Consider the following 26027-nt stretch of genomic DNA (forward strand, 5'->3'; position numbering starts at 1 on the left):
CTCCAAATCATTGGTTTCAGATTGGAAGCTCCTAACGAGCAGGGCCCTCTGTTTCTTCTTGTGTCAAATTGTATTGTAACTGCAACGTCTACCTTCATTTTGTAAAGCGCTGTATAAATCCTGTATAATAATAATTCAGTAGGCGCAAAATGAACACCAAATTGTTGCTGTCAGTGGGAGCAAGAATAAACATTGGTGCTCAGTGTTGACCTACCGGAATACGTTCCGCTGTGTTGTCTATAACTCAACAATCATGCCCACAGTGCCAGAAATGCAAAGCATTCCATTAGTCAGCACACTGCTGCCACTCAACACAATTGCCAGGTTTCCTGGATCCTGAAGGATTTGTGTGTAAGGATACTATGGGGTTGATTTACTAAAACTGGAGAGTGCAAAATCTGGTGCAGCTCTGCATGGAAACCAATTGTCTTCCAGTTTTTTTGGTCAAAGTTTAATTGAACAAGCGGAAGTTAAAAGCTGATTGGCTACCATGCAGGGCTACTCCAGATTTTGCACTGTCCAGTTTTAGTAAATGAACCCTTGTAGGACAGTGTACAAAATCTTGATACTCACCTGCAGGATTTGGGACACTTGGCAGCTATGAAACTAAAATTACAAACCAGTACCCCCTCACCCTCCTCACAACAAGGAAATGCAAATAGCAGACCTCGATCTGATGTGACCCTGGTTCACAAGTGCCATAGTTTGTAATTCGTTTCCCTTGATCTATAGGCAGCATATTACAACCGGGGCCTGTAAAGTATTCCTTAAAATGGAGTTCCACCTGTTTTTTCAATTTTAGTTAAAAATATTCCTTATTGTTGTCCATATATAGTTAGGTATATTTGATTTTTTTTTTAAAGGTTTAAACACCTTTTTTAGGCATACAGCAAGAACTTCCATTGTACCTCGCTGCGGCGAGGTATGTGATCTCCGGCCACCTGTTGTTACCTAGGATTTATGAGTCATCAATCCCAGGAATCAATGAGAATCCCCCGCTTGTAGCATTTCGTTCTTTGCAAACCGGAAACGTTGCAATGCCAGGTGGAGACAAGCTTTCTCCTTTTGCCGACCGCCCTTGCCGTCCCAGGGTTGTATTTTAATTGACAGGTTACCATAACAGGTTGTGAACTTCCACCTTGGTCACCATTGTTATGGCAATCTGTTCTAAACAACGTGTGCAGTGTCCTTACTGTTCAGGCGCGAGATCGAGAGGTGCATGCTGGGATAGCCTGCAGCACCTAATCCAGGAAGTGTACAGTATGGGCTTCAGATGCCCACATCCATCATGGAACCAGCCTGCTTCCGAGATCCATGTAAGAAAATTTAGATTTACATAACGAGCATGATTTAATCCATGATACTAATCTCATATTTAACTGCAGGTTGTAATAATTATGGGGAAGCTGTGTTTGTTTTTTTTTTTGTTTTTTTTTATTATGGGGACCGGAACTCCGCTTTAACTTGCCAAATGCGACTCCAGTGTAAAGCTGGCCATAGGCTTTTTTGTTGTTTTTCACCCAGCAGACTGAATGGGGGAAAAAAAAACAGGTTCCTCCTGTCGCAAACGTGCGTAACAGAAACTGACGCAGTCCGCCATTTTGTTAAGATTATCCATTTTTTTCCCCTCACTCCCTCCCCCTACCTCTCTGAGAGGAGGCATTTGGCCAGTGTGTGTGTGTGTGCTGGTTGTGGGTCGCTGGCAGGCCAAGGCAGCAGGGAACCCCAGAGCCATAAAACCTCTCTGAGCTAGGTGCCTAGCTGTCTGGGCGAGCTGTACCATATCACACCTCTTATAAGATAAGGCAAGCTTTCCCTGGAGTTCAAAGAACATTCCAAGGAAACAGGACCAGATAACCTTGTGTTAAAATCCATTTTTCCCCTATGTCTCATATCTTGGAATATGAGAGACTTACATAAAAACCAGACATATCGTCAGATGGACGATGAGCAGGCGAACAGTTTGGGTCACTCGCCGTGTCTCGGACACACAGGAAAGCAGAAAAATAGATCTAGCGAACCGTTCAGTGTACACTTTCATAATTCATATCTAATCAATCCTCAGACTTGTCTGCATAATTACCCGCAGGTGGAATGTCACTTGTGCATAGGAAAAGTTATGAGCCCAAATATGAACTATACAAGATTTTGGCTGTAGTTTAGGTCGACACCCAGACCTCCACGCCTACACGGGGTATTGGTCCCTGGCGTCAGAGCCACCCCCTGCTGGGGACTACAAAACAGGCTGTCAGGCCTAAGAGTAGTAAGTTGAAGACGTCTCCCATTTTTAACATCAATACCACCTAGGAAGACCCCTGTCTTTTGCTGTCTTGGAACTTGGATCTGCTAACTCAGGACTTTGGCAAGTACCTTAACCCTTTTCACCTCTTTCTGATATCTCTTTGCTGTGCTGTTATTCTCTGTATATTTTATATATATATATATATATATATATATATATATATATATATATATAATCTTAGTACATCTTTTTCTGTAAATATTTTTATTGCACCTGTTTGCCCTTTTTAGTAATAAATCTTTCCTTCTGAAAGTGTTGAACTGTTTCTATCGCTCTTAAGTGCAATTTATGAATTGCCTCTAAAGAGATGCTACTGTTTGTTTAACCCACTGTATAACAGGCCTGTGTTATGACCGTGTTATGCAGACAATTATTTCAATCATTATAGTGTTATAGCTGATATTGCCGAGTTTCCTCTTTCTCTGTATAAAAAGGAGGTGGTGGCAGTGTGAAGGGTTAATTGCGTAATTAACCCGACCCAGCAACAATTGCTCAAGCTCCCGGTACATCGATCTGTGGTCCATTAGCTGGAAAATCGTTGTGCACGTCACATTGCAGTTTTAGATTGGCTAGTCCTTCGGTCACGAGTTTGGTGAGCAGGTCTGGGGTCTGACGCCGCGATCGTGACACCTCCATCAATAGGAGAAGTCGGTGGAGAAATTCCGTCTGTCCCACTGCCAGGGCAATGTATTCTGAATTTACCAAAATTTCTTTCGACAAAAGTTGAGCAGGATGGCCGCCTACTGATTGAAATTTGGACGGTCCCTGCTAAACTTGCTGCATTTTGCTTAGTGTATAGTCAGCTGAAATAATGTATGAAGCCTTCTATTTCAATTTCTTTGTGGAGAGGATGGTGCGGGGGTTGTGTGGAGGGAAATGGATTGTAATCTCAATTCCACTTTAAGCTAGAAGCCTACACAAAAAATGTATTAATGGGTTCTGTTGTTCTTCTACTTTTATCTGGGAAGCATTAGACCATTAAAGGATTTACAGATTTGATTTAATAGTTTTCCAGAAAGGTGGGTTTGTATACATGCACAGTGACTGTAACTTAACAGAGAAAAGTCTTTATTGTACAAAGGAAGATTACTCCAGGTGTCTTTTTGATCTTTGAAGCAAGTCAGGGATGGGAAAATCTGAAAAAGCCCTCAGCTGTGTACATCTACACATTTTAATTACTGATGTGCTCAAAGAAATAAAGTCGTTGGTTTTTTTAACACTTGTAATTGTAATTGCTGACATGCTATCAGTGACTTGTATGGAAAGCCTTATCTTTGTAACTTTGAACGTCAGATCAAAGTCTTTCATCTGCAAACCTGTGCTACAAAAACTGTGCATATTGCCAGAGGAAGTTGCATGGGTTCTGATTTATTTATGCCTTTACTACGTGTTATAATCCCTAAACAGGATTATATTTTCATAGGGAAAAAAAAACCTGTTCTGTGCCCAGGAAATTTTTGGGAAAAATTTGAATGTCAGTTATTTTTTTATTTAACCTGCTAGTTCACAGGTGTCAAACTGGAGGCTTTCCAGCTGTTGTGGAGGAATTTGCAAGGCTGACAGTTACAAGCATGACTCCTACAGGCAGAGGCATGAAGGGACTTGTAGTTCTGCAGCAGCTGGAGGGCTGTCAGTTTGAAACCCCTGCATGAAAAAATTTAATTCTCTATGGGTTGCTTTAGAATTTTGTTCATTCGAGAAACATTTTCCATCCTACTCTTTCAAATTTTCTCATCACCATGGTTGAAAATAAACTTTTATTTGACCCCATTTAACCACAATCGAACAAATGTTCCAAAAATAAATATTTCCTTTAAAATTTCTATTGATGTATGGATAGCTTAAAGGGTTTCTAAACCCATAACTGTAAAATCAGTCTGTATATGTAGTAAAGCATGCTTATTATATTAAGCGTGGAGCCTAAGGGCTAATCCTCTGCATTGTGTAAAAAAGGCTGTTTGATCCTGTCTTCTGTGATCCTCCCCTTTTTTCATTGTCCCCAATCCATCTGCTGATAGTACGGAGCCCTAGGAGGCACTCTGCATATGCTCAATTTAGTGTGTATTGAGAGAGGTGTTTTTTTTTTATTTTTTATTTTTTCCTTTGTGAGAGTGCATGTGATCAGCACAGGACCAATCAGCACTGTCCAGACAAATGGTCAGGATTTATGCAGCCTCATAGGACAGTCAGAGCAGAATGAAAACTCCTTCTACAAGCTTTAACATGTGCTCTGCTGGACACTTATAGAAGTCACAAGACTGCTATATACGGTTGATGAGAAAAAGTATTTAGCAGTTTATATTTACTAAATTGAATTTCCATGTTCTGTGTACTTTGGAAGACCAGATATATTGAATGCAGGGTCATGGGTTTAGTAACCCTTTTTAAGAGTGCAATCCTTTAAATGTAGGTTGAACCAAAAGTGATGCAGATGCATTTTTTTGAAGGCTTTTGTTGAAACAGAATCACAGCTAGTAGGTAAATGAAAGCATGCGTTAATAATATTGCGGTGACTAACATTTATTTTTTTCAACTCTCTAAAACACACATTCATTCTACTCCTACCCACTGTTGAATTCCATGGGTGGGAGGGATGTTCACATGTTGTGTGGAATGTGAATGCTCAGCTGCCTGTCATGTTTTGCTGCTGCAAAGTGCATTCATTCTTCAACTCCTGTTTGTCCCAGTTTTCTGAGTGTGCTGTTTTTTTTCCCACATATTAACCATGCCTTCACAAATAAATATTTTTGAAGGAATGCTGTAGGTTTAATGTGGTAATAAAATTGAACCAAAAATGTAATGCATTGCAGTTTACCAATTCTTGGATGTGGTGGCTATATTCATTTTTCTTTTATTAGGTTGTTTCCTTTTTTTCATCTGTTGATCCAGTTAGTAAGGCCCTTTTCACAAGGACTTTCCGATCAGATCTGCCTCTCAGTTTTTCAGGAGGACCTGATTAGAAGCTCTGTGCCATTTACAACCACCTACCTCTGAGTCTGTAAAATGACAGTCCTTTTCAGTTTTATTTTCTTCCAGAATTGTAAATTTTTCCATGTCTAAATGTGACAGATCAGAGGTAGCCTGATGTAAACAGACATAAGTCTGTTTAATTCCAGCCACCCATAGAGCCATCATGGTCTGCTACAGTTCGCTGTCAAAATGGGGATAAAAATAGAATGGGCATGGGTGTCACAAAACTAACATCTGCTGTGATTCAGTAGGGGATCTGTTTATGGATCTCCTGCTGAGAGGAGTGGAGCGCCCCTGTGTTGAAAGAACCAAAGTCTGATATTTTTCAACTTCCTAACAGACCAAGCCTTTCAGTTAGTGGATGGTATGTAGCACCCTCCTAGTCAGCTAGCGGGGACTAGACCTCAATTGTTAGTGAGGACAGCTGAACAGCCTGGGTGTGATACCTAGTGGGTGTCAAAGTGTTCAGAGCTGAGAGGTTCTGCAGACCAGCCCTCTGGAATTTCCCCCTACTTTAGAATTTTGGAGACAGGTCTAGAAGCAGTGGGTGGATCTGAGGAGTGGAGTGGCTGGTCTGCACTTTTAAGGGATCCCCAACAAGAGGCTTGGCAAGGGGCAAAGACAACCCTTTAAAAATGAGCGAGCCTTCTCAGCTGCAGGAGAGTTCAGGTGGAAGATGGAGAGGATGTAAGGCTGAAGGCAGGAGCCAGGGAGGGGGCCCAGATGGAGAGAGGGGCAGGTGCAGGCAGTGGAGCATGGAAGGAAGAAAACTCAGACCCTCACCAACCCCCAGAGTGAAGACCACCTGTGCAGCAGGGAAGGAGTGGCCCAGCTAGAAGGCCTGGTAGCAGCCCCCAACCCACCAGCCACACAAAAGGATTGAGTGAGTAAGCCTGCACCCCCCTGGGCCAGATAAGGGAAGGAGCACTCTGGGGGGGGAAACCAGATTCGCCACCTACAGGGACTATCTTATTTCTTAGTGAGAAGCACTGGATCCCCTGCTCAGGGATTCTTCCAAACAGCTGGGGTCTGGGGTGGTACAACAGGAGATGTTGGCTAGCTCTCCAGAAGAGACTGTTTTGCTGTAGAGACTTGTAAATAGTTTCAAGAAGTTGTCCTTGCTTCCATTGGGCATCCCATACACCCCTTACCCCATCCTCCGTTACCCCAAGCTGAAATTCCCCTAATAAAATCCAGAAAAAGGGACTGGTTACTGACTCCTGGGTGCAAGTCTGAGAAGTGCGTGTTGCCTGGCTGTTCAGTAGTATAGGGGGACCCAAATACTCAGTAACTCCTAAGGGGAAGTGCTAAAGGTAGATGGTTGGGACAAACCATTTACCATGGACAGGGGTGTTTACAATAGCCAGCTTTTGTTCATTTAGGTAAAACCTTTTATTGCAAAAGGAAAAAAACTGCTGTAACTGCTTAACCCCTTTACGCCGGCCGCACACAAATGTGCAGCCTCCTGGGGTCTGGGCCTAGATGCCGAGCGGCCGCACATTTGTCAGAATACAAAGACACAGAGGAGGAGATCGCTGCATCAACATTACTTGTGTTAATTCTGTGATTTGTCAGGTTCTCTTTTTTTTTTTTTTTTTTTTTTTTTTTTTTTTTTTTTTTTGCTGTGGAAAACTTGCTGGTTGAACAAAAAAAAACAAACCTGAGAGTGTGTACCCATCTTTAGCCCTGGTTCACATCTGTGTGGGCTGTGATTTTCACAGGCACAAGAGCACATTCATTTGAATGGACTCCCTTCCCCCGGGACACGCAAGGAAGAAGTCCCTGCACTACTCTGGAAATCGCGGCTCACACAGGAACCATGGTTCCCAGTACTGTTGCAATTTCCAGTGCAGGTGTGCACCATTGGAATTAATGGCGTGTGTGTCTGTCTGTCTCTCACATCGGCATCACCCGCACAGATGTGAAGCGAGTGTTAGCTGGAGTTCAGTTTCAACTTGTTAGACAAGTCCATCTAAAGCTGGCGAAACATTTAGTAGATTTCTGAATTCATGTTGGTATGAAGATTCATATGAAATTCAGCACCTTCGATGATTTAATGAATGTTGGTCAAAAGTACTTCAGAATTTTCACAGAAGAAAATAGACCCCACTCTACCGACCCAATAAATCTGAGTACAACATCAAACAACTTGTTAATTGCCATACTCGGTATGTAATTTCTTGCAATACATTACAAATAGTTGACAGCACAACAAGACGTCTTTGTGACAGAATGCGTGACCAACTATTAAATATAAAAACTAGCAAGGATACCAATATTGCCAAACACTTTACATTGTGCCACAACTCAGATACAAGTTCTTTCAAAATACAATTCACAATTCCCTTATCACTGTAAATTATTCGTATTTTTTTCATCAGCTCTTTGGGTATTCCACACTTCTGTGACCAAGCCCCGGTGGGCAAGATGGCATGGCTGGAGCGGCAGCTGAGGTCATCACACACTTATCCGGATTTACTGGGTTGGTAGAGCAGTGCCTTTTTTTTTTTTTTTTTTTTCTGTGACTTGAGTTTATAGAACCACATTGGGCTCCCTTCTTCTGTATACCGGTGGGGTAATACTTCTTTCTTTCTGGCTTGGAGCTGCGCCACAAGCTTTCTATGCGCATTGTACTTCAGAATTGTGTTTTCTTTTAGCATTCCATTTTTACAGCGAGTGTAACGAAAACCACATTCACTATTAGAAATTTGCTTGTTCGAGAAACATTTTCCATCCTGCTCCTTTAAGTTTTCTTGTTGCTCTGGTTGAAAAGGAACATTGATTTGATACCACCTAATGAATAAAAAATCAAACGGCCCAAAAATGAAAACATTTGAACAGAATTCTAGTAATGTATGGGCAGATTAACACTACCCTGCTCACAGACTGACAATGCTGTTCTTCAAAGGTGTCTCCATCCAGAGTGGCGACATCCTAATTCGGGAATGTGTTACTGGCCAGATCATCACGTGAAGTTTGAAAGAAAAAAAAAACATAATGCAATCTCCACATGTAAGCATTGGTAAGATGCAATATGTTAAATTCTTGTTTTGCGTTTTTAATTTGGCTTTACCAGTTTCATTTTGCATTGCCCAAATTATGTCAGGCCTTTGAGGGGAAGAGGGGAGCAGTATAATTACAAGTTATTTTTCTAGATGGATCTCATTGATCACGATATACTTTTGTCCAACTATGGTGCAATTTTCTGATCCTTCCATAGTAGACACTTTTTTTCCTGCATCTTAAGTAGACCTTCACAGCTTCAATGAGGTCATTATTTGAGGTGAATCAGATTCCAGCAAGTGTTTCTTCAGTTCTGGGAATAGGTAATAGCCACTTGTGGTGAGTAAGGGGAATGTGGAAGCCTCCATTCATGTATTTTTGCCATGGCAACAGCTGATTCCTGAGCTGGCGCTTTGTTGGTATGCAACATCTCTCTTTTTTTTTTTTTCCCCTCAAAGACATCCCCCAGCTTGTCTTAAAGCAAAGTGTAGGACCTTTTTATGGTGAGAGTTGCACCTTTAGGTCAACCCTTGTAAAAATGCTGCTTTTAAAGAAACAAAAGTCCTTGGTGAAATTTACCAGCAGTATCCACAGGGGGGAATTCAATAAAGCAATGTCCTGTGGCAGATTCACTAAGCCCTGACACCATTTTCGATAGCTTTATTGTAATGTGTGTACCGGTAGTTCTTAATGGCACCACTTTTACAAAGTGCCCCTACAGCTGCACCAAACTCAAAATGAATTCCCTCCAGTTCATAGATAACAAAACTGGAGATAAAGTGGTTCTAAAGCCTGAAGTCATTCTCTGCATTAAGGTTAAAAACCTTCTGTGTGCTGCTTCTCCCCAGACCCCTCCTTATACTTACCTGAGCCCGATCCAGCAATGTGCTCGCTCCCTCCCTACTCATTGGTTCAGAGACAGCTGCAGGAGTCATTGGATCCTGCTGCTGTCAATCGCAGCCAGTGGGGGGCAGAGCAGAGCAGCGCTCTTTGTGCCTATGGACACACAGAGTGGGGGTGAAGACCAAGCACGCACAAGTGCATCCATGGGAAGCAGCTTGCTATGGGAGCACCGGTCAGGGGGGAGGAGCAGACATCGCTGGAGAGTGACCCCAGAAGAGGGGGATTGAGGCTGCGCTGTGCAAAACCATTGCACAGAACAAGTAAGTATGATATGTTTGTTATTTTTATTATTCTGTACGCTATGTAGCAGAGTGGCATGTTTGACCCTCCCCACTTGTTGTGAATGATGCTCTAAGCTTTACAACTGACAGCCTCCTAACAAGCTTTGATTCTTTAAGTGAAAGGGAAAACTGTGGGACTAGTCCCCCATCAGGTCCACTACCTCCTTATTATTGATAGGAGGCAGTGGGTGGATTCAATGGCCAACAACAGGATGTCTGTTGGCAGAGGAATCTTTGTATTAATTGATGGCATACATCGCTTTCATTGAGTGGCTGAGTGCCGCTCAGACAGACTCTATTGTGTTCCGGGGCTGATACAAGAAAGTCTCGGCTCGCACTGGAACACAGTGCTGTATGTAGCCTAAGCTACATACTGTTCATACAGCATATACAGCGGCCTCACATGTTAGTAAGGGACATAGTTTGTTTGGCTAGCTTTGCCCAAATAAACTATAGTGCTGTGAAAAAGTATTACTTTGGTTTTCATCTGTTCTTGAATTTCTTTAGCTTGTGTCAGACTGCTTCTATTTAAGTGATTTCTTGATTCAACAGGTCTAGCAGTAATCAGACCTGGGTGTGGCAAGTGAATTTTAACTCTGCTTTCCAAAAAAAGTGGTTAATCACAATTCGTTTGTGGTACAGCAAAGGGGGGGGGGAATTACTTTTTCACATAGGGCCAGGTAGGTTTGTACAGCTTTTTTTCCTTAAATTTAAATCATCATTTGAAAACTTCATTTTGTATTTATATCTGTGTGTAATGTTTGGATTGATGATCAGAATCAGTTAATTGTGTCAAACCACCCCCCCCCCCCCCCAAAAAAAAGAGAAAACACAAAAGGAAGGGGGCAAATACTTTTTCACAGCACTGTATGTAAAGTGTACCAAAAGCTGGAGTTCAGCTTTAAAGGTGATGCAAGTGTAAAAGCCCCAAGAGTGTCCTAGTGAATTCCCCAGATTGTTTTTCTGTGTAAAATCCCTTAGGGCTTGTTCATAATATCCACTGTGGAAAAAACGGCAGTCCACACAAGGGCACATCACAATGCTGGGGTGCTGCAGTCTTCCGCAGCACAATGGATGGAATCGCATGTCACTGTGCTGCCTTGTGGAGACATGAAAGAAATGTCATTATGTTCGCTTCAAATAAATAAAGTTAAAAAGAAAAGGAAACCATGCGATGCTCTGAAACGCACATCACACTGTAGCAGCTCACTGCGGGGCAAAACTGGGGGCTGCCCATATGCTAATAAAGGAGCATTTAGCATGCGGGCAGTGTGAACGAACTTATTGTTTACTTGTTTTTCTGGTTTTGGCAACAGCTGTAAAATCCTGGATAGCCCATCTCTTTTCTATCCAAATGAAAATAATTGCCAGAGAGCAAGGGTTAATGTTTCCATTGAGGACCCGGAAAAGTACTTTCAATATTTCCTCAAACTATCCACATTTAAGGGTTAAATCAATCCCTAGAAAAAGTCCAAAGGACAGGCTGTTCGCATGTAATCACACATTGAGCGGTTACACGCAATTGGGGACAAATGAGAAGCCCTGGATGAAAACTGACTGCAGTGCCTGCCAACCGGTCCTTTAGGCTACTTTCTCATTGAGGCATTTTTCCAGCGTTTTTGCATTAAAAGAAAACTGCTTCCCTGTGTAAGTGAATGTATATCTGTTTGGGGAGTAAAAAAAACACCCCAAAAACGTCTCTTCCCATTGAAATCAATGGAGAAGTGTTTTTGGTGCAGTTTTAGGTTGTGTCCTTTAAAAAAAAAACGCGGTCAAAATGCGGCAAAAACACCTATTTTTGAGGCGTTTTTGTGCTGGATCACTGTGAAAGTAGCCTAATAATTACAAGTTCTCTGGCCCTGGCTGATCCACACACCTGTGATCCAGAACGTAGACTTAGTCCTCTTTCACATATGTGGACCGTTTGTCCATTTTTCATCCATCCGTTGATTGACGAAAAATGGACATCAATGCACCTTTGTGGAAAAACGGATGTAAATGGATGATCAACCATTTACATCTGTTTATATCTGCATCCATCAACATCCGTTTTTTGAAATGGGTCAAGGCCCCATTTTTGTTCCATTCAAAAATGGAAATGGCCAAAAAATCGGATGTAAACAGGTAAGTAGTCCATTTTTTCATTGGCTGTTAGGAGCCAGCACAATGTGTACAATAGACAAGGGAGGGAGGTGGCCAGTGTGTGCAGAGAGGAGCTGTGTCTACAGTGAGGGGCAATATGTACATACAGGCTATGTCACTTTGCTGTGACTGTCATCTTTGTTTATAGCACCAGAGAAGGAGCTGTCATTGGGCCCTGCCACTGAAGTAAACACTACTCCTCTCCTCTCCTGCCCCTCTCTCTTACACACACTGCCCCGTCACCCCCCCCCCCCCTTGCCATAAAGAGGACCTGTCACCTATAAGCTATCACATAGGGGGATATTGGTCCCCTATGTGATAGCAATAAAGTCATGGTTAAAATAAATAGATATATTGAAAAAAAAAATTTTTTTGCGCCTCCCCACCACCACATATACAGGCATACATACAAAAATGCATGTGTTGGGGTGCCTATATGAACAGCAATTGTGGTACACATGTTACATATCACCACACAGTGATAGTGAGAGTGATCATTTTAGCACCAGAGCTCATGGATAATGCTAAACTAATGACTTGTAGGGATTTTTAAAGCATCACATATGGAAAATAGGTGTTGAAGTTTTTTGCTGGTTCATGGGTGCAGGCAAATTTTAATTCTTCACATGTTGGGTATCATTCATCTTTTATATTTTACCAATAAATTGGGTAAATTGTGTTTGTGTGCCCTAAAATTAACTTTAGTGTATAATTTACTGACATTTTGTGTTTCATAAACCGTTGCACCAACATGTGACATAAAAAAACTGGGTGTCTGCTTTCAGACAATATATAATGTTTTTTAAGTAACATTCAGGCCAAAAATAATTTTTAATCGTGTAGACAAAAAATGAAAACAATTGAAAAAATGGCCCCTGGACTCAAGTGGTTAAAGACTCTAGCTGGCAGATGTAAAAACGGATGAAAAACTGATGTAAACATGACTGAACTGATGAAACGAACGGTCTGCACATGAGAATGTGGCCTTATGTTTATTGGTTGTGGCGTATGACCCCATATCGGCTATGTGAATGAGGCCTGAGACGTGTTTAAAGTCCTGCAGTTAATTTTCTGTAGCATACAGTCACAGCCTAAGTAGGAAACTGTCCCCTGTCCTTATAGGGTAGAGAAGGACCTTTGCTCTTTGTGTTTGTGGAATCCGTAGTCTCACTGCAGAGGCCTTACACACCTCATGCCGCATCAAAATTTGAGCTCTTCAAAAAGCAGGGGCCATGATCTTTGCTGATTGCAAATTGTAAAGTTCAGCAACTATAGTAAGTGCTCCAGGACCACACGTAAAACCATTTTAGGGCCGGTTCACACTGATGCGGTGCAGGAAACCGCAGGTGATTCGGACCGGAATCACACCACATTTCTGTTCAAATCAAATGTGATTCTTTTGCAGTGTGATTTGAGCCATTCATTTTGTATGGCTCAAATAACACACCGCACCTGCAGGAAAGGTGCAGGACTTTGTTGTTTTTTTTTTTTTTTAGTGCAATTGTGGTGCGGTGCAGGAAATGCACAGGAATCTATGCGAATCCCATACCCCATCACTGTGAAGAAATAGAAAATCTTTTCATTTCTTCAAAAAGGCAAAACAAACAATGCTTTCAGCAGTAAACAGAGTGGCCTAATTTCAGAAAAGGATAACATTAACTACTTTCCCTATAACAGAAATGCTGCTACAAGGCAGCAGCGGTGTGCAAAATAGTGTGTGTGTGTTTTTGCATTTCCGGATAGGGGATGCATGCCCTACCTGCGCTGCTGTTCGCGGCCTCGGCTGTCAATGACTGGGTCCCGGCCGGTGATTACTCGCCAGCATCCGGTGATCACCAAGTATTGCCGACGGGGGTAGAGAACTGTATGTAAACAATACAGTTCTCTCCCCTGTCAGCTCCAGAACACTGCTTTGTATGGCTCTGCGTAGCAGAGCCATACAAAGCAGTGTGCTTACAGTTGAAAGCACAGACACGGCTTACTGTGAAACAGCACATGGTTAACCCTTTGATCGCCCCATTTTAACCCTTTCCTGCCTAGTGTCATTAGTACAGAGTCAGTGCTTTTTATTGGCACTGATCACTGGGGATGTCAGTGATACCAAGTCAGTTCCGTCCAGTGTCAGAATGCCCGTCGCAGTCCCGCTATAAGTCACTGATCGCCACCATTACTAGTAAAAAAAAAAAAAAATCCCAGTGTAAATATATCGCCATTTTGTAAACTCTATAACTTTCACGGAAAGCAATTAATGTACACGTATTGTGATTTTTTTTTTTTTGTTTTTTTAGCAATGACGTGTAGCAGACTACATTTTGGCCTAAATTTATGACGTAATTTGATTTTTTAAATTTATTTTTTTTACTGGACTTGTTTAATAGCAAACATTGCCTTTTTGTTTATAGCACAAAAAATAAACGCACAGGCAATCAAATACCACCGAAAGAAAGCTCTATTCGTGGGGGGGGGGGGGGGAGAGTATGTAAATTTCAATTGGGTGCAGTGTTTCATGACCAAGCATTTGTCAGTTAATGTAACGCATCGCCGTAACGCAAAAATGGCCTGGTCAGGAAGGGGGGTAAATCCTCCGGAGGGCAAGTGGTTAAAGTCCACTTGTCTTCAGCACGTTAACATACCCGTGTCTCACCAACTCATGGCTTTTCCCTCAGGAAGGATGGCACAGTCCCAGCTCCAGCTACTCCACACTCCTATTTTTTAACCCTGCAGATAAGTTAACTCCCTGTTGCACCTTATGGGAGAAACAAAGCAATAGGTCTGACTTAGCGGGGAGCATGTTTCAGTTGTTAGAGAGACCACCGCTAACGTTTTGACATTAGATGCACTTTAATATTGTGTCCACTAGCGCTTTACCAAATTAATTTTGCTTTTTGTTGTTCTGGTACAGGAATGAATGATTCACTTAGGAAAATCAGTTAATCAGACCACTTTGATCTGTTCTGTAATCTGTGCTCCAACACCCCATTGTGCCAAATACATATCCTGATGGGAAATGTGGAATGCAGCTTACAGAAAGGATCAGCAGGAGGTGAAGTAGAGACAGCAGGTTAGTTTCACAGGCGGATCACTGATTTGAATACTTCTTTTGGCTTATGGTCATTAACTGTCTCTTGAGCTCCTCTTTAACCATTTTCCAAAGCTTTATAGAATCCGTTACTTTGACAGTTTGAGATCAATCATGGATTCAGATGGCTAATAAAATATAGAACTCTGTGAATGAAGTAATGGGAAAATCAATTTTTTATTTTGAGCTTAAAAACTATTTTATAGATTTATGGCATTAACCAGTAAATCACAAAAGCAGCCAACAAGACAAAGACACAGGTGCACCAGAGCTTTTAAAGCTGTCCATCTGTTAAAACTGAGTTTATGAGTTTTTAACCTCTTAACCTTAATTAAGCACCAAAAGCTGCCTAAGTACACGTAGACGCCCTCAGTACTGATTCAATTAATCACTTGTCTTTATGAGTGAATGCATTTTAAATTTGTTGAAGTCCATGTCAGAATCTGACGGCCAGATTGACCTAATTGTTGTTTTGCTACAGGGAAATGTTTTTGTTTCAATTATTTTTTTATCTTCATTTTTTTTTCCTTCAAGCTGAACCCCGGGAATGAGACAAAATCTCAAACCCCCTCACTACAGGTTAAAGCTTAAATATTTTTTCTTTTTTAAATCGGCACCAGGGATGGTATAGACAATAAATGAAAAGTGTCCCTTGTGCTGGTGGCTGCTATGTTCATTGAAATCTTAGTGTTGCCAAACCTACCACAGTGCAATCAGTCTGTATACGCCATAAAGCATGTTTGTTATACTCACTGTAGAACCTCAGGGTTAATTATTTGTCTTCTCTGATCCTCCCCTTCTTCCAGTGTCCCCCTCAAATCTCCTGATGAGACATATCATGTGGATACACTCTGCACATGATCAGTTTGGTGTGTGTTGCTAGAGATGTTTTTTTTTTCTTGGGAGAGTGCATGTGATAAGCACAGGGTCTATCAGCACTGTTCAGACAGAGGTCGGGGGTTCTGCATCCTCCTAGAGCAGAAAGAAAACTCCTCCTACAAGCTTTAACATGTGCTCTGCTGGACACTGGAAAGGGCGGGCTATATACGGTTGATGAGAAAGGGTATTTTAGCAGTTTATATTTACTAAAATAATTACACTTCCTTGTTCTGTGTACTGTAGGAGACCAGATATAGTGAATGCAGGGCCCTGGGTTTAGTAACACTTTAATTTCCATGCTCCATCTGGATACCTACACAGTTATCTTCTGGTACTGGGGGGGTTAATATGAGCCTCTGTTGCAGACAATTTTCATAAGTGCCAACTATGCCTGCCCTTTCAGCCCCCCTGATCCATTCATAAAAGTTGTGCTATAACTTCCCACAATTAAAGACTGCTCTATAGATGGAGGAGGTGGACCTTTCATTCATTCACCTGTTCTCCATTCATAGAGCTCTTCACATTGTAGGAAGCAATAGCACAGCTTTTATGAATTGAGCAGGGGGACAGAAAAGGCGGGCATACAGTATCTCACAGAAGTGAGTACAACCCTCACATTTTTGTTAATATTTTATTATAACTTTTCATGTGACAACGCTGAAGAAATGACACTTTGCTACAATGTAGTGAGTGTATAGCTTGTATAACAGTGTAAATTTGCTGTCCCTTCAAAATAACTAAACACACAGCCATTAATGTCTAAACTGCTGGCAACAAAAGTGAGTACACCCCTAAGTGAAAATGTCCAAATTGGGTCCAAAGTGTCAATATGTTGTGTGGCCACCATTATTTTCCAGCACTGCCTTAACCCTCTTGGGCATGGAGTTCACCAGAGCTTCACAGGTTGCCACTGGAGTCCTCTTCCACTCCTCCATGACGACATCACGGAGCTGGTGGATGTTAGAGATCTTGCTCTCCTCCACTTTCCATTTGAGGATGCCCCACAGATGCTCAATAGGGTTTAGGTCTGGAGACATGCTTGGCCAGTCCATCACCTCAGCTTGTTTAGCAAGGCAGCGGTCATCTTGGAGGTGTGGTTGGGGTCGTTATTATGTTGGAATACTGCTCTGCGGCCCAGTCTCCGATGGGAGGGGATCATGCTCTGCTTCAATTTGTCACAGTACATGTTGGCATTCATGGTTCCCTCAATGAACTGTAGCTCCCTAGTGCCGGCAGCACTCATGCAGCCCCAGACCATGACACTCCTACCACCATGCTTGACTGTAGGCAAGACACACTTGTCTTTGTACACCTCACCTGGTTGCCACCAGACAAGCTTGACACCATTTGAACCAAATAAGTTTCTTTGTCTCATCAGACCACAGGACATGGTTCCAGTAATCCATGTCCTTAGTCTGTTTGTCTTCTGCAAACTGTTTGTGGGCTTTCTTGTGCATCATCTTTAGAAGAGGCTTCCTTCTGGAACGACAGCCATGCAGACCAATTTGATGTAGTGTGCGGCGTATGGTCTGAGCACTGACAGGCTTACCCCAGCAATGCTGGCAGCACTCATATGTCTATTTCTGAAAGACAACCTCTGGACATGACGCTGAGCACGTGCACTTATCTTCTTTGGTTGACCATGGCGAGGCCTGTTCTGAGTGGAACCTGTCCTGTTAAACTGTTGTATGGTCTTGGCCACCGTGCTGCAGCTCACTTTCAGGGCTTGGCAATCTATTTAAAGCCTAGGCCATCTTTATGTAGAGCAACATTTCTTTTTTTCAGATCCTCAGAGAGTTCTTTGCCATGAGGTGCCATGTTGAACTTCCAGTGACCAGTATGAGAGAGTGAGAGCGATAACACCAAATTTAACACACCTGCTTCCCATTCACACCTGAGACTTTGTAACACTAACGAGTCACATGACATCTGGGAGGGAAAATGGCTAATTGGGCCCAATTTGGACATTTTCACTTAGGAGTGTACTCACATGTAAAACTCAAAAAATTAGAATATCGTGCAAAAGTTCATTTATTCCAGTAATGCAACTTAAAAGATGAAACTAATAGACTCATTGCATGCAAAGCAAGATAGTTCAAGCCGTGATTTGTCATAATTGTGATGATTAGGGCTTACAGCTCATGAAAACCCCAAATCCACAATCTCAGAAAATTTTGAATATTGTGAAAAGGTGCAATATTCTAGGCTCAAAGTGTCCCACTTTAATCAACTAATTAAGCCATACCACCTCAAAGGGTTCCTGAGCCTTTAAGTGGTCTCTCAGTCTGGTTCAGTAGTAATCACAATCATGGGAAAGACTGCTGACCTGTCAGTTGTGCAGAAAACCATCATTGACACCTTCCATAAGGAGGGAAAGCCTCAAAAGGTAATTGCAAAAGAATTTGGATGTTCCCAAAGTGCTGTATCAAAGCACATTAATAGAAAGTTATATGGAAGGGAAAAGTGTGGAAGAAAAAAGTGCACAAGCAGCAAGGATGAACGCAGACTTGAGAGGATTGTCAGGAAAAGGCCATTCAAAAGTGTTGGGGACTTTCACAAGGAGTGGACTGAGGCTGGAGTCAGTGCATCAAGAGCCACCACACAGAGACGGATCCTGGACATGAGCTTCAAATGTCATATTCCTCTTGTCAAGCCGCTCCTGAACAACAAACAACGTCAAAAGCGTCTTACCTGGGCTAAAGAAAAACGGACCCGGTCTGTTGCTCAGTGGTCCAAAGTCCTCTTTTCTGATGAGAGCAACTTTTGCATCTCATTTGGAAACCAAGGACCCAGAGTATGGAGGAAGAATGGAGAGGCATACACTGCAAGATGCTTGAAGTCCAGTGTGAAGTTTCCACAGTCTGTGTTGATTTAATCTGCTGGTATTGGTCCATTGTGCTTCATTAAGTCCAGGGTCAATGCAGCAGTCTACCAGGAGATTTTGGAGCACTTCATGCTTCCTTCTGCAGACTAGGTTTATGTGGATGCTGACTTCATTTTCCAGCAGGACTTGGCACCTGCCCACACTGCCAAAAGCACCAAAACCTAGTTCAATGACCGTGGGATTACTGTGCTTGATTGGCCAGCAAACTCGCCTGACCTGAACCGCATAGAGAATCTATGGGGCATTGCCAAGAGAAAGATGAGAGACACGAGACCGAACAATGCAGAAGAGCTAAAGGCCGCTATTAAAGCATCCTGGTCTTCCATAACACCTCAGCAGTGCCACAGGCTGATAGCTTCCATGCCACGCCGCATTGAGGCAGTAATTGCTGCAAAAAGGGCCCAAACCAAGTATTGAGTACATATGCATGCTTATACTTTTCAGAGGTCCGATATTGTTCTATGTACAATCCTTGTTTTATTGCATATAATATTCTAATTTTCTGAAATTGTGGATTTGGGGTTTTCATGAGCTGTAAGCCATAATCATCACAATTATGACATATCACGGCTTGAACTATCTCATATATTAGTTTCACCTTTTTAAGTTGCATTACTGAAATAAATGAGCTTTTGCACAATATTCTAATTTTTTGAGTTTCACCTGTATGTTGCCAATGGTTTAGACACTAATGGCTGTGTGTTGAGTTATTTTGAGGGGACAGCAAATTTAAACTGTTAAATTATAAACTGTAACTCACTACTTTACATTGCAGCAAAGTGTCATTTCTTCAGTGTTGTCACTTGAAAAGATATAATAATATATTTACAAAAATGTGAGGGGTGTACTCACTCTGTGAGATACTGTAGCTGGCACTTTTGACAAGTGCTTGTAAAAGGTCCAGTGGTATGTATTAATCCCCACAGCACAAGAGGTTCACAGCTCTGCGGGTATCCAGGGAGGCAGAGAAATGAAAGTTGCAGTGAACGTCGTAGCCTGCAGCACAACTAACACTTTCTGTTCTATGTAAGTTTGTTTTTTTTTTTTTTTGGTTTTTTTTTGTACCGATTTAAAAAAAAAAAAAAAAAAGTTTTTAAACTTAAGATTTCAATACTAGGTTTAGTCTAGGAATGCAGGGATAAAGTGTATTTCTCATTTTATTCCTAGCTTCGACAGGCCTCCATAGTCCATGCGATCATTCTCCACAGTGTCCCCTCAAACCAGCTTTGGGTCACTGTCTCAATTACTGGGTTAATAGCTCTGTACTGTGCGGGATGTGGCCGAGGGACCAACCACAGCTTAAGGACAGCTCTGGAGCCTGCCAGACTGAGAAATATAGTAGGTAATACACTTGATCCCTGCACCCCTAGACTAAACAAGCTTTTAGCCAGCGCAATGCTGGGGGACCTACTGCAGAGGTAGATTTTGTCTCATTCTGGTTCAGCTTTAACCATAAAAATTTGATTCTGTTAACTAGTCTACTTTTTTGTATTTTTGTTTTTGAGTTCTTTTTAGAAGAACAAGTTCTCCTCCATTTATGTTCCTCCAGTTCTCTAGTAGTTACTCTTACTTGGCTTTATCTGTTTGAATATACTGTATGACTTGTAGGTGGGTAGATCAAGCCTTTTCTGCAAAACCTGCATACAGGTGTCCACATGGAGCAGAAATCCATTAATGGGAATGAACAGGTATTGCAGTGTGAGGGGACAGCTCTTGGTCGGGACTGTTTTGAAGAAAAGGATTTGCATTGATGGACAGGACTGAGCAGTTAGGTTCATAGGATTGGGCCTGCAAATATTTACTTACGACTAATCCACTGGGGAGAGGGGGGTAGAATGTGGGTCTGTGAAAAAAGAAGCGGGCTAGATATTTTTCTGTATCCACTTGTTTGAGATCACTCTACCACTTCAGAGAGGTGAGGCTGTAGGCTGAAATGCTGAGCTAGGAGGATAAGTAGGATAATCTACTGAACATGAATTGCTTATTTTACAGAACTCTTTGGCATCTGTTTGGCTGCTCAGTGGAATTACAATATATGGCATTTCAGAATTACAACCACAAAGTCGGTCAAAACCCTAAACACGCTGACAGTTCGAGAGGAGAGCCGGTAATCGGCTTTCCGCGAAGGGGACATGTACACTGATCATCAGGGCACTGATGACCAGTGTGCCCTGATGATCAGTGTGGTCCCAGAAGTGTCACCTGTCAGTGTCCATCAGTGCCAGCAGTCAGTGCTCATCAGTGCCACATCAATGCCACATACAAGTGCACATCAATGCCGCATATCAGTGCCCATCTGAGCTGCCTTTCAGTGTCACCCATCAGTGCCACCTGTCAGTGCTGCCTAACAGTGCCAGTCAGTGCTGCCTGCCAATGCCCATCAGTGCCACCTATCCGTGTCCATCAGTGCAGCCTATCAGTGCCCATCACTGCAGCCTCATTAGCGCACATCAGTGAAGGAGAAAAATCACTTATTTACAAAATTGTATAACAAAGACTAAAGAAACCGTTTTTTTGTTTTTTTGTTCAAAATTTTCAGTGGTTTTTGGTTTATTTAAGAAAAAATAAAAATCCCAGAGGTGATTAAATACCACCAAAAGAAAGCTCTATCTGTCTCAAAACAATTATAAAAATTTTATATGGGTACAGTGTTGCATGACCGCGCAATTGTCATTCAAAGTGCGACAGCGCTGAAAGCTGGAAATTGGCCTGGGCAGGTAGGGGGTATAAGTGCCCGGTAGGCTAGTGGTTAATAAAGTAGTTGGTTTTACTGCACTATGAGAGGTACCTCTTTATTTTGCATGAGCCAATCTTGATTCCTAAAATCGGAATGGCTTGTTGGTAGCTGAGTGGAGTATTGGGTCCCAGATAAAGCCCATGAGTCTGGACGGAATAATACTTATATTGAGCATATTTTGACCCCCTATAATAAGGGGTTTGACAATCTGGTAAGCCTTTGATATGATAATATGGTGGTAGCTACTCACATTTTTTGGATTTTGATGGAATAAACAATGTTCACCACTGATTGCAAGATCCAGGGGATTGATTTTCACCCACAAGGACTGCCTGTGATTCATTTCACTTATGTGGATTTTGAACATCTTATGGTCTATTTATGGACTGTCTATGATATATTTCACTTGTGGATTTTGAGCACTTCACTGTGTAATTATTGGTTAATATTCACTTTATTTAATATTACTTTGTGGTATAAGATGCAACACATGCAAGCATTAAAGTCCCCCAATACCTTTTTTTGGGGGGAGGGGATATCTCCCAGTGCTTCTAGGATTTGAATGACATGTCCCTCACCTGCAGCCTCCTGGGATAACCATGTCATGGATTCAAGGTGGTGTCAGGTTCCTGTACTGTGCAGGTGCCAATGCATGCCATCAAGGGGCCAGCTGGCACTTTCTGGCTCTTGCAGTGAGCTCCCTGCTGATGTGCCAAGTGCATGTGTCATCAGCAAGAACCCAGAGAAAACAGCTGCTCCCCAATGAAATAGCTAAAGAAGCTGCTGGTGCAGGACCTGGCTTGAAGATGGACATTGTCAGATTGAAACAAGACAACGCGCATGTACTAGATGTGTGAGTATGTATTCTGAGGATAACCCACCAAAATGGGAAAAGGGGATTTAAAAGCTTACTCTGTGAAGTTCCTCTTTAATTTTCACAAAAAAAAAGAGTTACTCTAGCAAGTACCATTTCAGATAAGAATCAGGTTGGAACCAGTAGTGGCACTTTAGAAGCTCTAAGTACTCCTAAGTGGACTAATCTAATATAAATGACAACTTCTATTATCTACCATATGCCTTGGTTTAGTAAGTAATACTGTACATCTTCAAGATTAATGCTTAGAGGTTAGTGTTTCCATTCCTTATTGGTCACATACAACATCCACATGCTACAGTGATATCCATGGAAAAAGGATTAGAGAAAGAAAAATTGACACACTGTGCTTAATAGAGAAAATTGCTTATTCTTTCCCAGTATTATCTGATTGCTTGGAATTTTACATCAGAGTGCATCTGTCACTAAAATAAATTGTTCTTGAGCATGTAGTGATAAAACATACTGATTAAGCCTCTTCATCACATGAGACATCATTGTTCACAATTGCTAGGCCTCATTTACACTAGCAGTGATGTACCTGTATTTTAATATATGTATTTATTTGTTATTTCTAAATGCATATAAGTGCATATCATGCTTGTCATGATTTTACAATAAATGGTATAATTCACACTGTAAGTCTTCCTGTGTTTAGCTGCATTTAGAGGAAACAAATTCTGTTGAGTCCAGGATTTAAAGTTAAAATTTTGGGATAAACCTACCCAAAAAGCTTCCTCCTGCTCCTAACGTGTATGCTGACTAACCTGTATAAGAGAGATGTATATATTTACCTATTTTCAGCCCCGTCTGGTCTAGTTATGTGATCCTCTGTCAGCCAGCAGCAGCTGCAGGGCAGAGTAGAGAGCATGGGACAATGGCTAGTAAAACCTGGAGCAGTGATATCACCCATAGACTTTTATGGCCCATCTGTCCGTCCACGCTCTCTCCCCTGAAGTTGTCATTGACTGACAGGGGAGCCAGATCACCTGACCTCAGCTGGCTGAAATTAGGTAAGTATATAAATCTTTCTTACCCTGATCAATCGGCATAGGTGTTAGGAGGGGGAGGGAGCATTTTTAAGGCTAGTTCGGTGTATCCCAGAATTCTACTTTTGAAGCCTCTTGCACTCAGGCGAGGGATTATGCTAGTTTATATTGCATGGCCTCAGGTCCATTATGCAAAAGACCTAAATAAACCAATTGCAGTAGGCTAGTGTAAATGTAACGTAAAAGTAGTGAACATCTTGAACTTAAATCCAAAAACAAATGTTGCTTTATTTACTATCCATAATTTTACCATGTATATGCTATTAGCTATTTAAATTGTCACATATTTGACAAGTGCACGCTCTTTTTATGCACATTTGCATACATTCCTACAACACAGTTCGTATGGTGTATAAATTAGTGTTGCGTAAAATTCCATACCAGACATTTGCTTCATGACAGCCTTATCTTCATGTCACCTGCATTTCAGGGCTGGACAGTAATGCGATTTCTTTAATCACACCTGTTCATGTCAGTCTGCAGCTAGCAGTGTTTTTCTGAAATTCACAGAAAATTCCAATATGGCCCGGGCTGCCAGTAGCATTCTGTTTGTGCATGCGTCCCAGAGTTTCCTACTCTTTTATGTTTGGACTACTGTTTTTCCCAGAAGTCTGGACAGAATTCGATTTTACAAGGTGTGTGTGTGTGTGTGTGTGTGTGTGTGTGTGTGTGTGTGTGTGTGTGTGTGTGTGTGTGTGTGTGTGTGTGTGTGTGTGTGTGTGTGTGTGTGTGTGTGTGTGTGTGTGTGTGTGTGTGTGTGTGTGTGTGTGTGTGTGTGTTACAATGACCCAGTGGGGAGGATTTCCACATCAGATGGGGGAATTGGGTCAGCTTTTTTTTGTTTGCTCAACCCACTGGGCCATGTATGGCCATCTTAGTTATGCTGTCTAAACTACCTCCCCCCACAGCAAATCTAACAACCGCTAGGAAGGAGCTGGACTCATCATAATGGCGGCTTGGCTCAGGTCTGAGCACTACTTTGCAGAGACACAAGCGGCTGACTCTTCCCTCTGCATTGTTCTTGACTCAGGAAAATGTTCAGAGCCAAGACAAGTTGCTGCTATGATGAGTCCATTTCTTTCCTAGCTGTTGTCACATTTGCTGTGGAGAAAGGGACAGATTGGACCTAGTATCTGGATTTAGGAAACGCCTAGCTACATGTACTTTGTCCCATGTTGGGGGTGGGAGCTCAACAGTGTAAACCATGGAATGATAGTTGATCTTTAAAGAATAAGTTCACCTTTGGGAACATGTCACATGTTCCTGTATTTAGGGTGGAACATATAACCTGTTCCTATAGCTTCAGCCCACCCCAACAGATAGTACGGGGAGGAGTTTCCCCGTACTGTCAGATTTGAAAACAGTGCGGTCGTGTGGGGCTCTACCCACATGGCTACGTCACTCATTCACAGAGTTCTGTGAATGAGTGCTTACAAGTCCCGGCAGCCTTAGCCTTATCTTGCTGTGGAGCACCGTGGTAATTCACTGAAGCTTCCTGTCGGTATATCTGCTTGCTCGTACATCCCATACAGCAAGCAGATATTCTGATATGTTTGCAGGAGACCTGCATGGCATCAGCGATCTACTGATCGCTGGTGCAATGCTTGTCTACTCCTGCAGACAATAAATGCACATTTTTCTGCAGGTAAAATTATTTTTATTTTTGTTAAAAAGGTGAACTTATCCTTTAAAGCACAAAGGGCCCAGTGACAGTATTGCACTGTGTTAGAGCAGCTCTATTATGCTGCAGATGCAGAATGAATTGCACCACCCACAATGCGTTAACTGTGCATTGCAGTAATACGTGCATTATCGTAGCACAATAGTGTGGATCACTTAACACATTTAACAGTAGTAAAAATATAATTGCATTTTGTTTTATATTTTTTTCCTCAGGTCCATAACAATGATAATGCTGCATAACTGAATGTAATTTCACCATGAGCAGACCATTGTTTCAAGCCAGTATGCCAGAGCAAGATTATCGGAATGTCTGTGTTTGGTTGCCCAACAGAGAGCAACTAGATATCACTGTTGGGGTAAGTCATAGAAAAAAAAATTATGTGGTAAGCATATTTTAGCACTTTCATAGTGCTTTATCATTTACACTGCTTATTATTCAGATTCATGTTTTGGCTGTGTGAACAGATACTGTTATCCATGACACTTATAATAGGTTCAATTTGAACTTCCCATATTTTCCTCAAGGTGAGATTTGTCCCCGTAGAATTGTAATGGGTTCACAAGTCTACCTTTTTGCTGCTACTTCTCACTTGAGATCAATTAGACCATTTTTTTTCCCGATTGTCCAATTTCCAGTGCGTCGCAGTTTAGTTTAAAGTATTTCTTTGGGCAAGCCTATCCTTTTCTTTCTTTGGAAGCAGCAAGATGTACTCATCTAAGTAATTTGTCCAAGTCCTTAAAAGTTTACTCTGTTTCTAGGTGTGGGGGACCACTAATGCAGAGCTGAACATATGCAGACACTAGTACCCTCATGCTGAAGTCCCCACTTCAGACTCCTCTTCTGGATCCGGAGAGAACCACCTCTACACCCCGGACTGCCAATAGAAAGTATCCATGTTATGCAGACAGTGGCATGGACACCAGAAGAAAGATTAGACCTGAGACTGGGGCATCTCGTGACTACAACTTTGGTAGGAAGGGTAGAGCATTTAGATCAGTTAGAGGGGAGAGAGAAGAGGGAGTGTGGAGGGGATAGGCAGATATTCAGTATGTATACCCAAATTAATTTTTCTGCTTATTATCTGACCTGCAGCTGTGTCTTATAGCTGTAGAATTCTGGTTGCTGTAGACGTGCCTCTGTAACAAGATGGCCTTGCATGCTGGACTCTTCCATTGAAGTTTGCAGCGGGGATTCACTTGTGTTGAGTGTTAGTGAGTGCCAGGCATTGAAACACAAAACA

At 42.0% G+C, this 26027-nt stretch overlaps 1 protein-coding gene across 1 annotated transcript in view; it reads left to right on the top strand.

Moving 5' to 3' along the window:
* Positions 1-26027, top strand: part of FRMD1 (FERM domain containing 1) — a 112922-nt gene that overhangs the window by 12676 nt on the left and 74219 nt on the right. The window contains exon 2 of the mRNA XM_089668557.1: positions 25000-25142. Within this exon, the coding sequence (XP_089524683.1) occupies positions 25044-25142 (99 nt within the window). The 5' untranslated portion in view covers positions 25000-25043. The remainder of the gene's footprint in view (positions 1-24999; positions 25143-26027) is intronic.

The sequence above is a fragment of the Staurois parvus genome, unplaced genomic scaffold (genome assembly GCF_062004578.1).
Source record: "Staurois parvus isolate SC_StPar_1 unplaced genomic scaffold, SC_StPar_1.0 ptg000059l, whole genome shotgun sequence".
Classification (NCBI taxonomy): Eukaryota; Metazoa; Chordata; class Amphibia; order Anura; family Ranidae; genus Staurois; species Staurois parvus.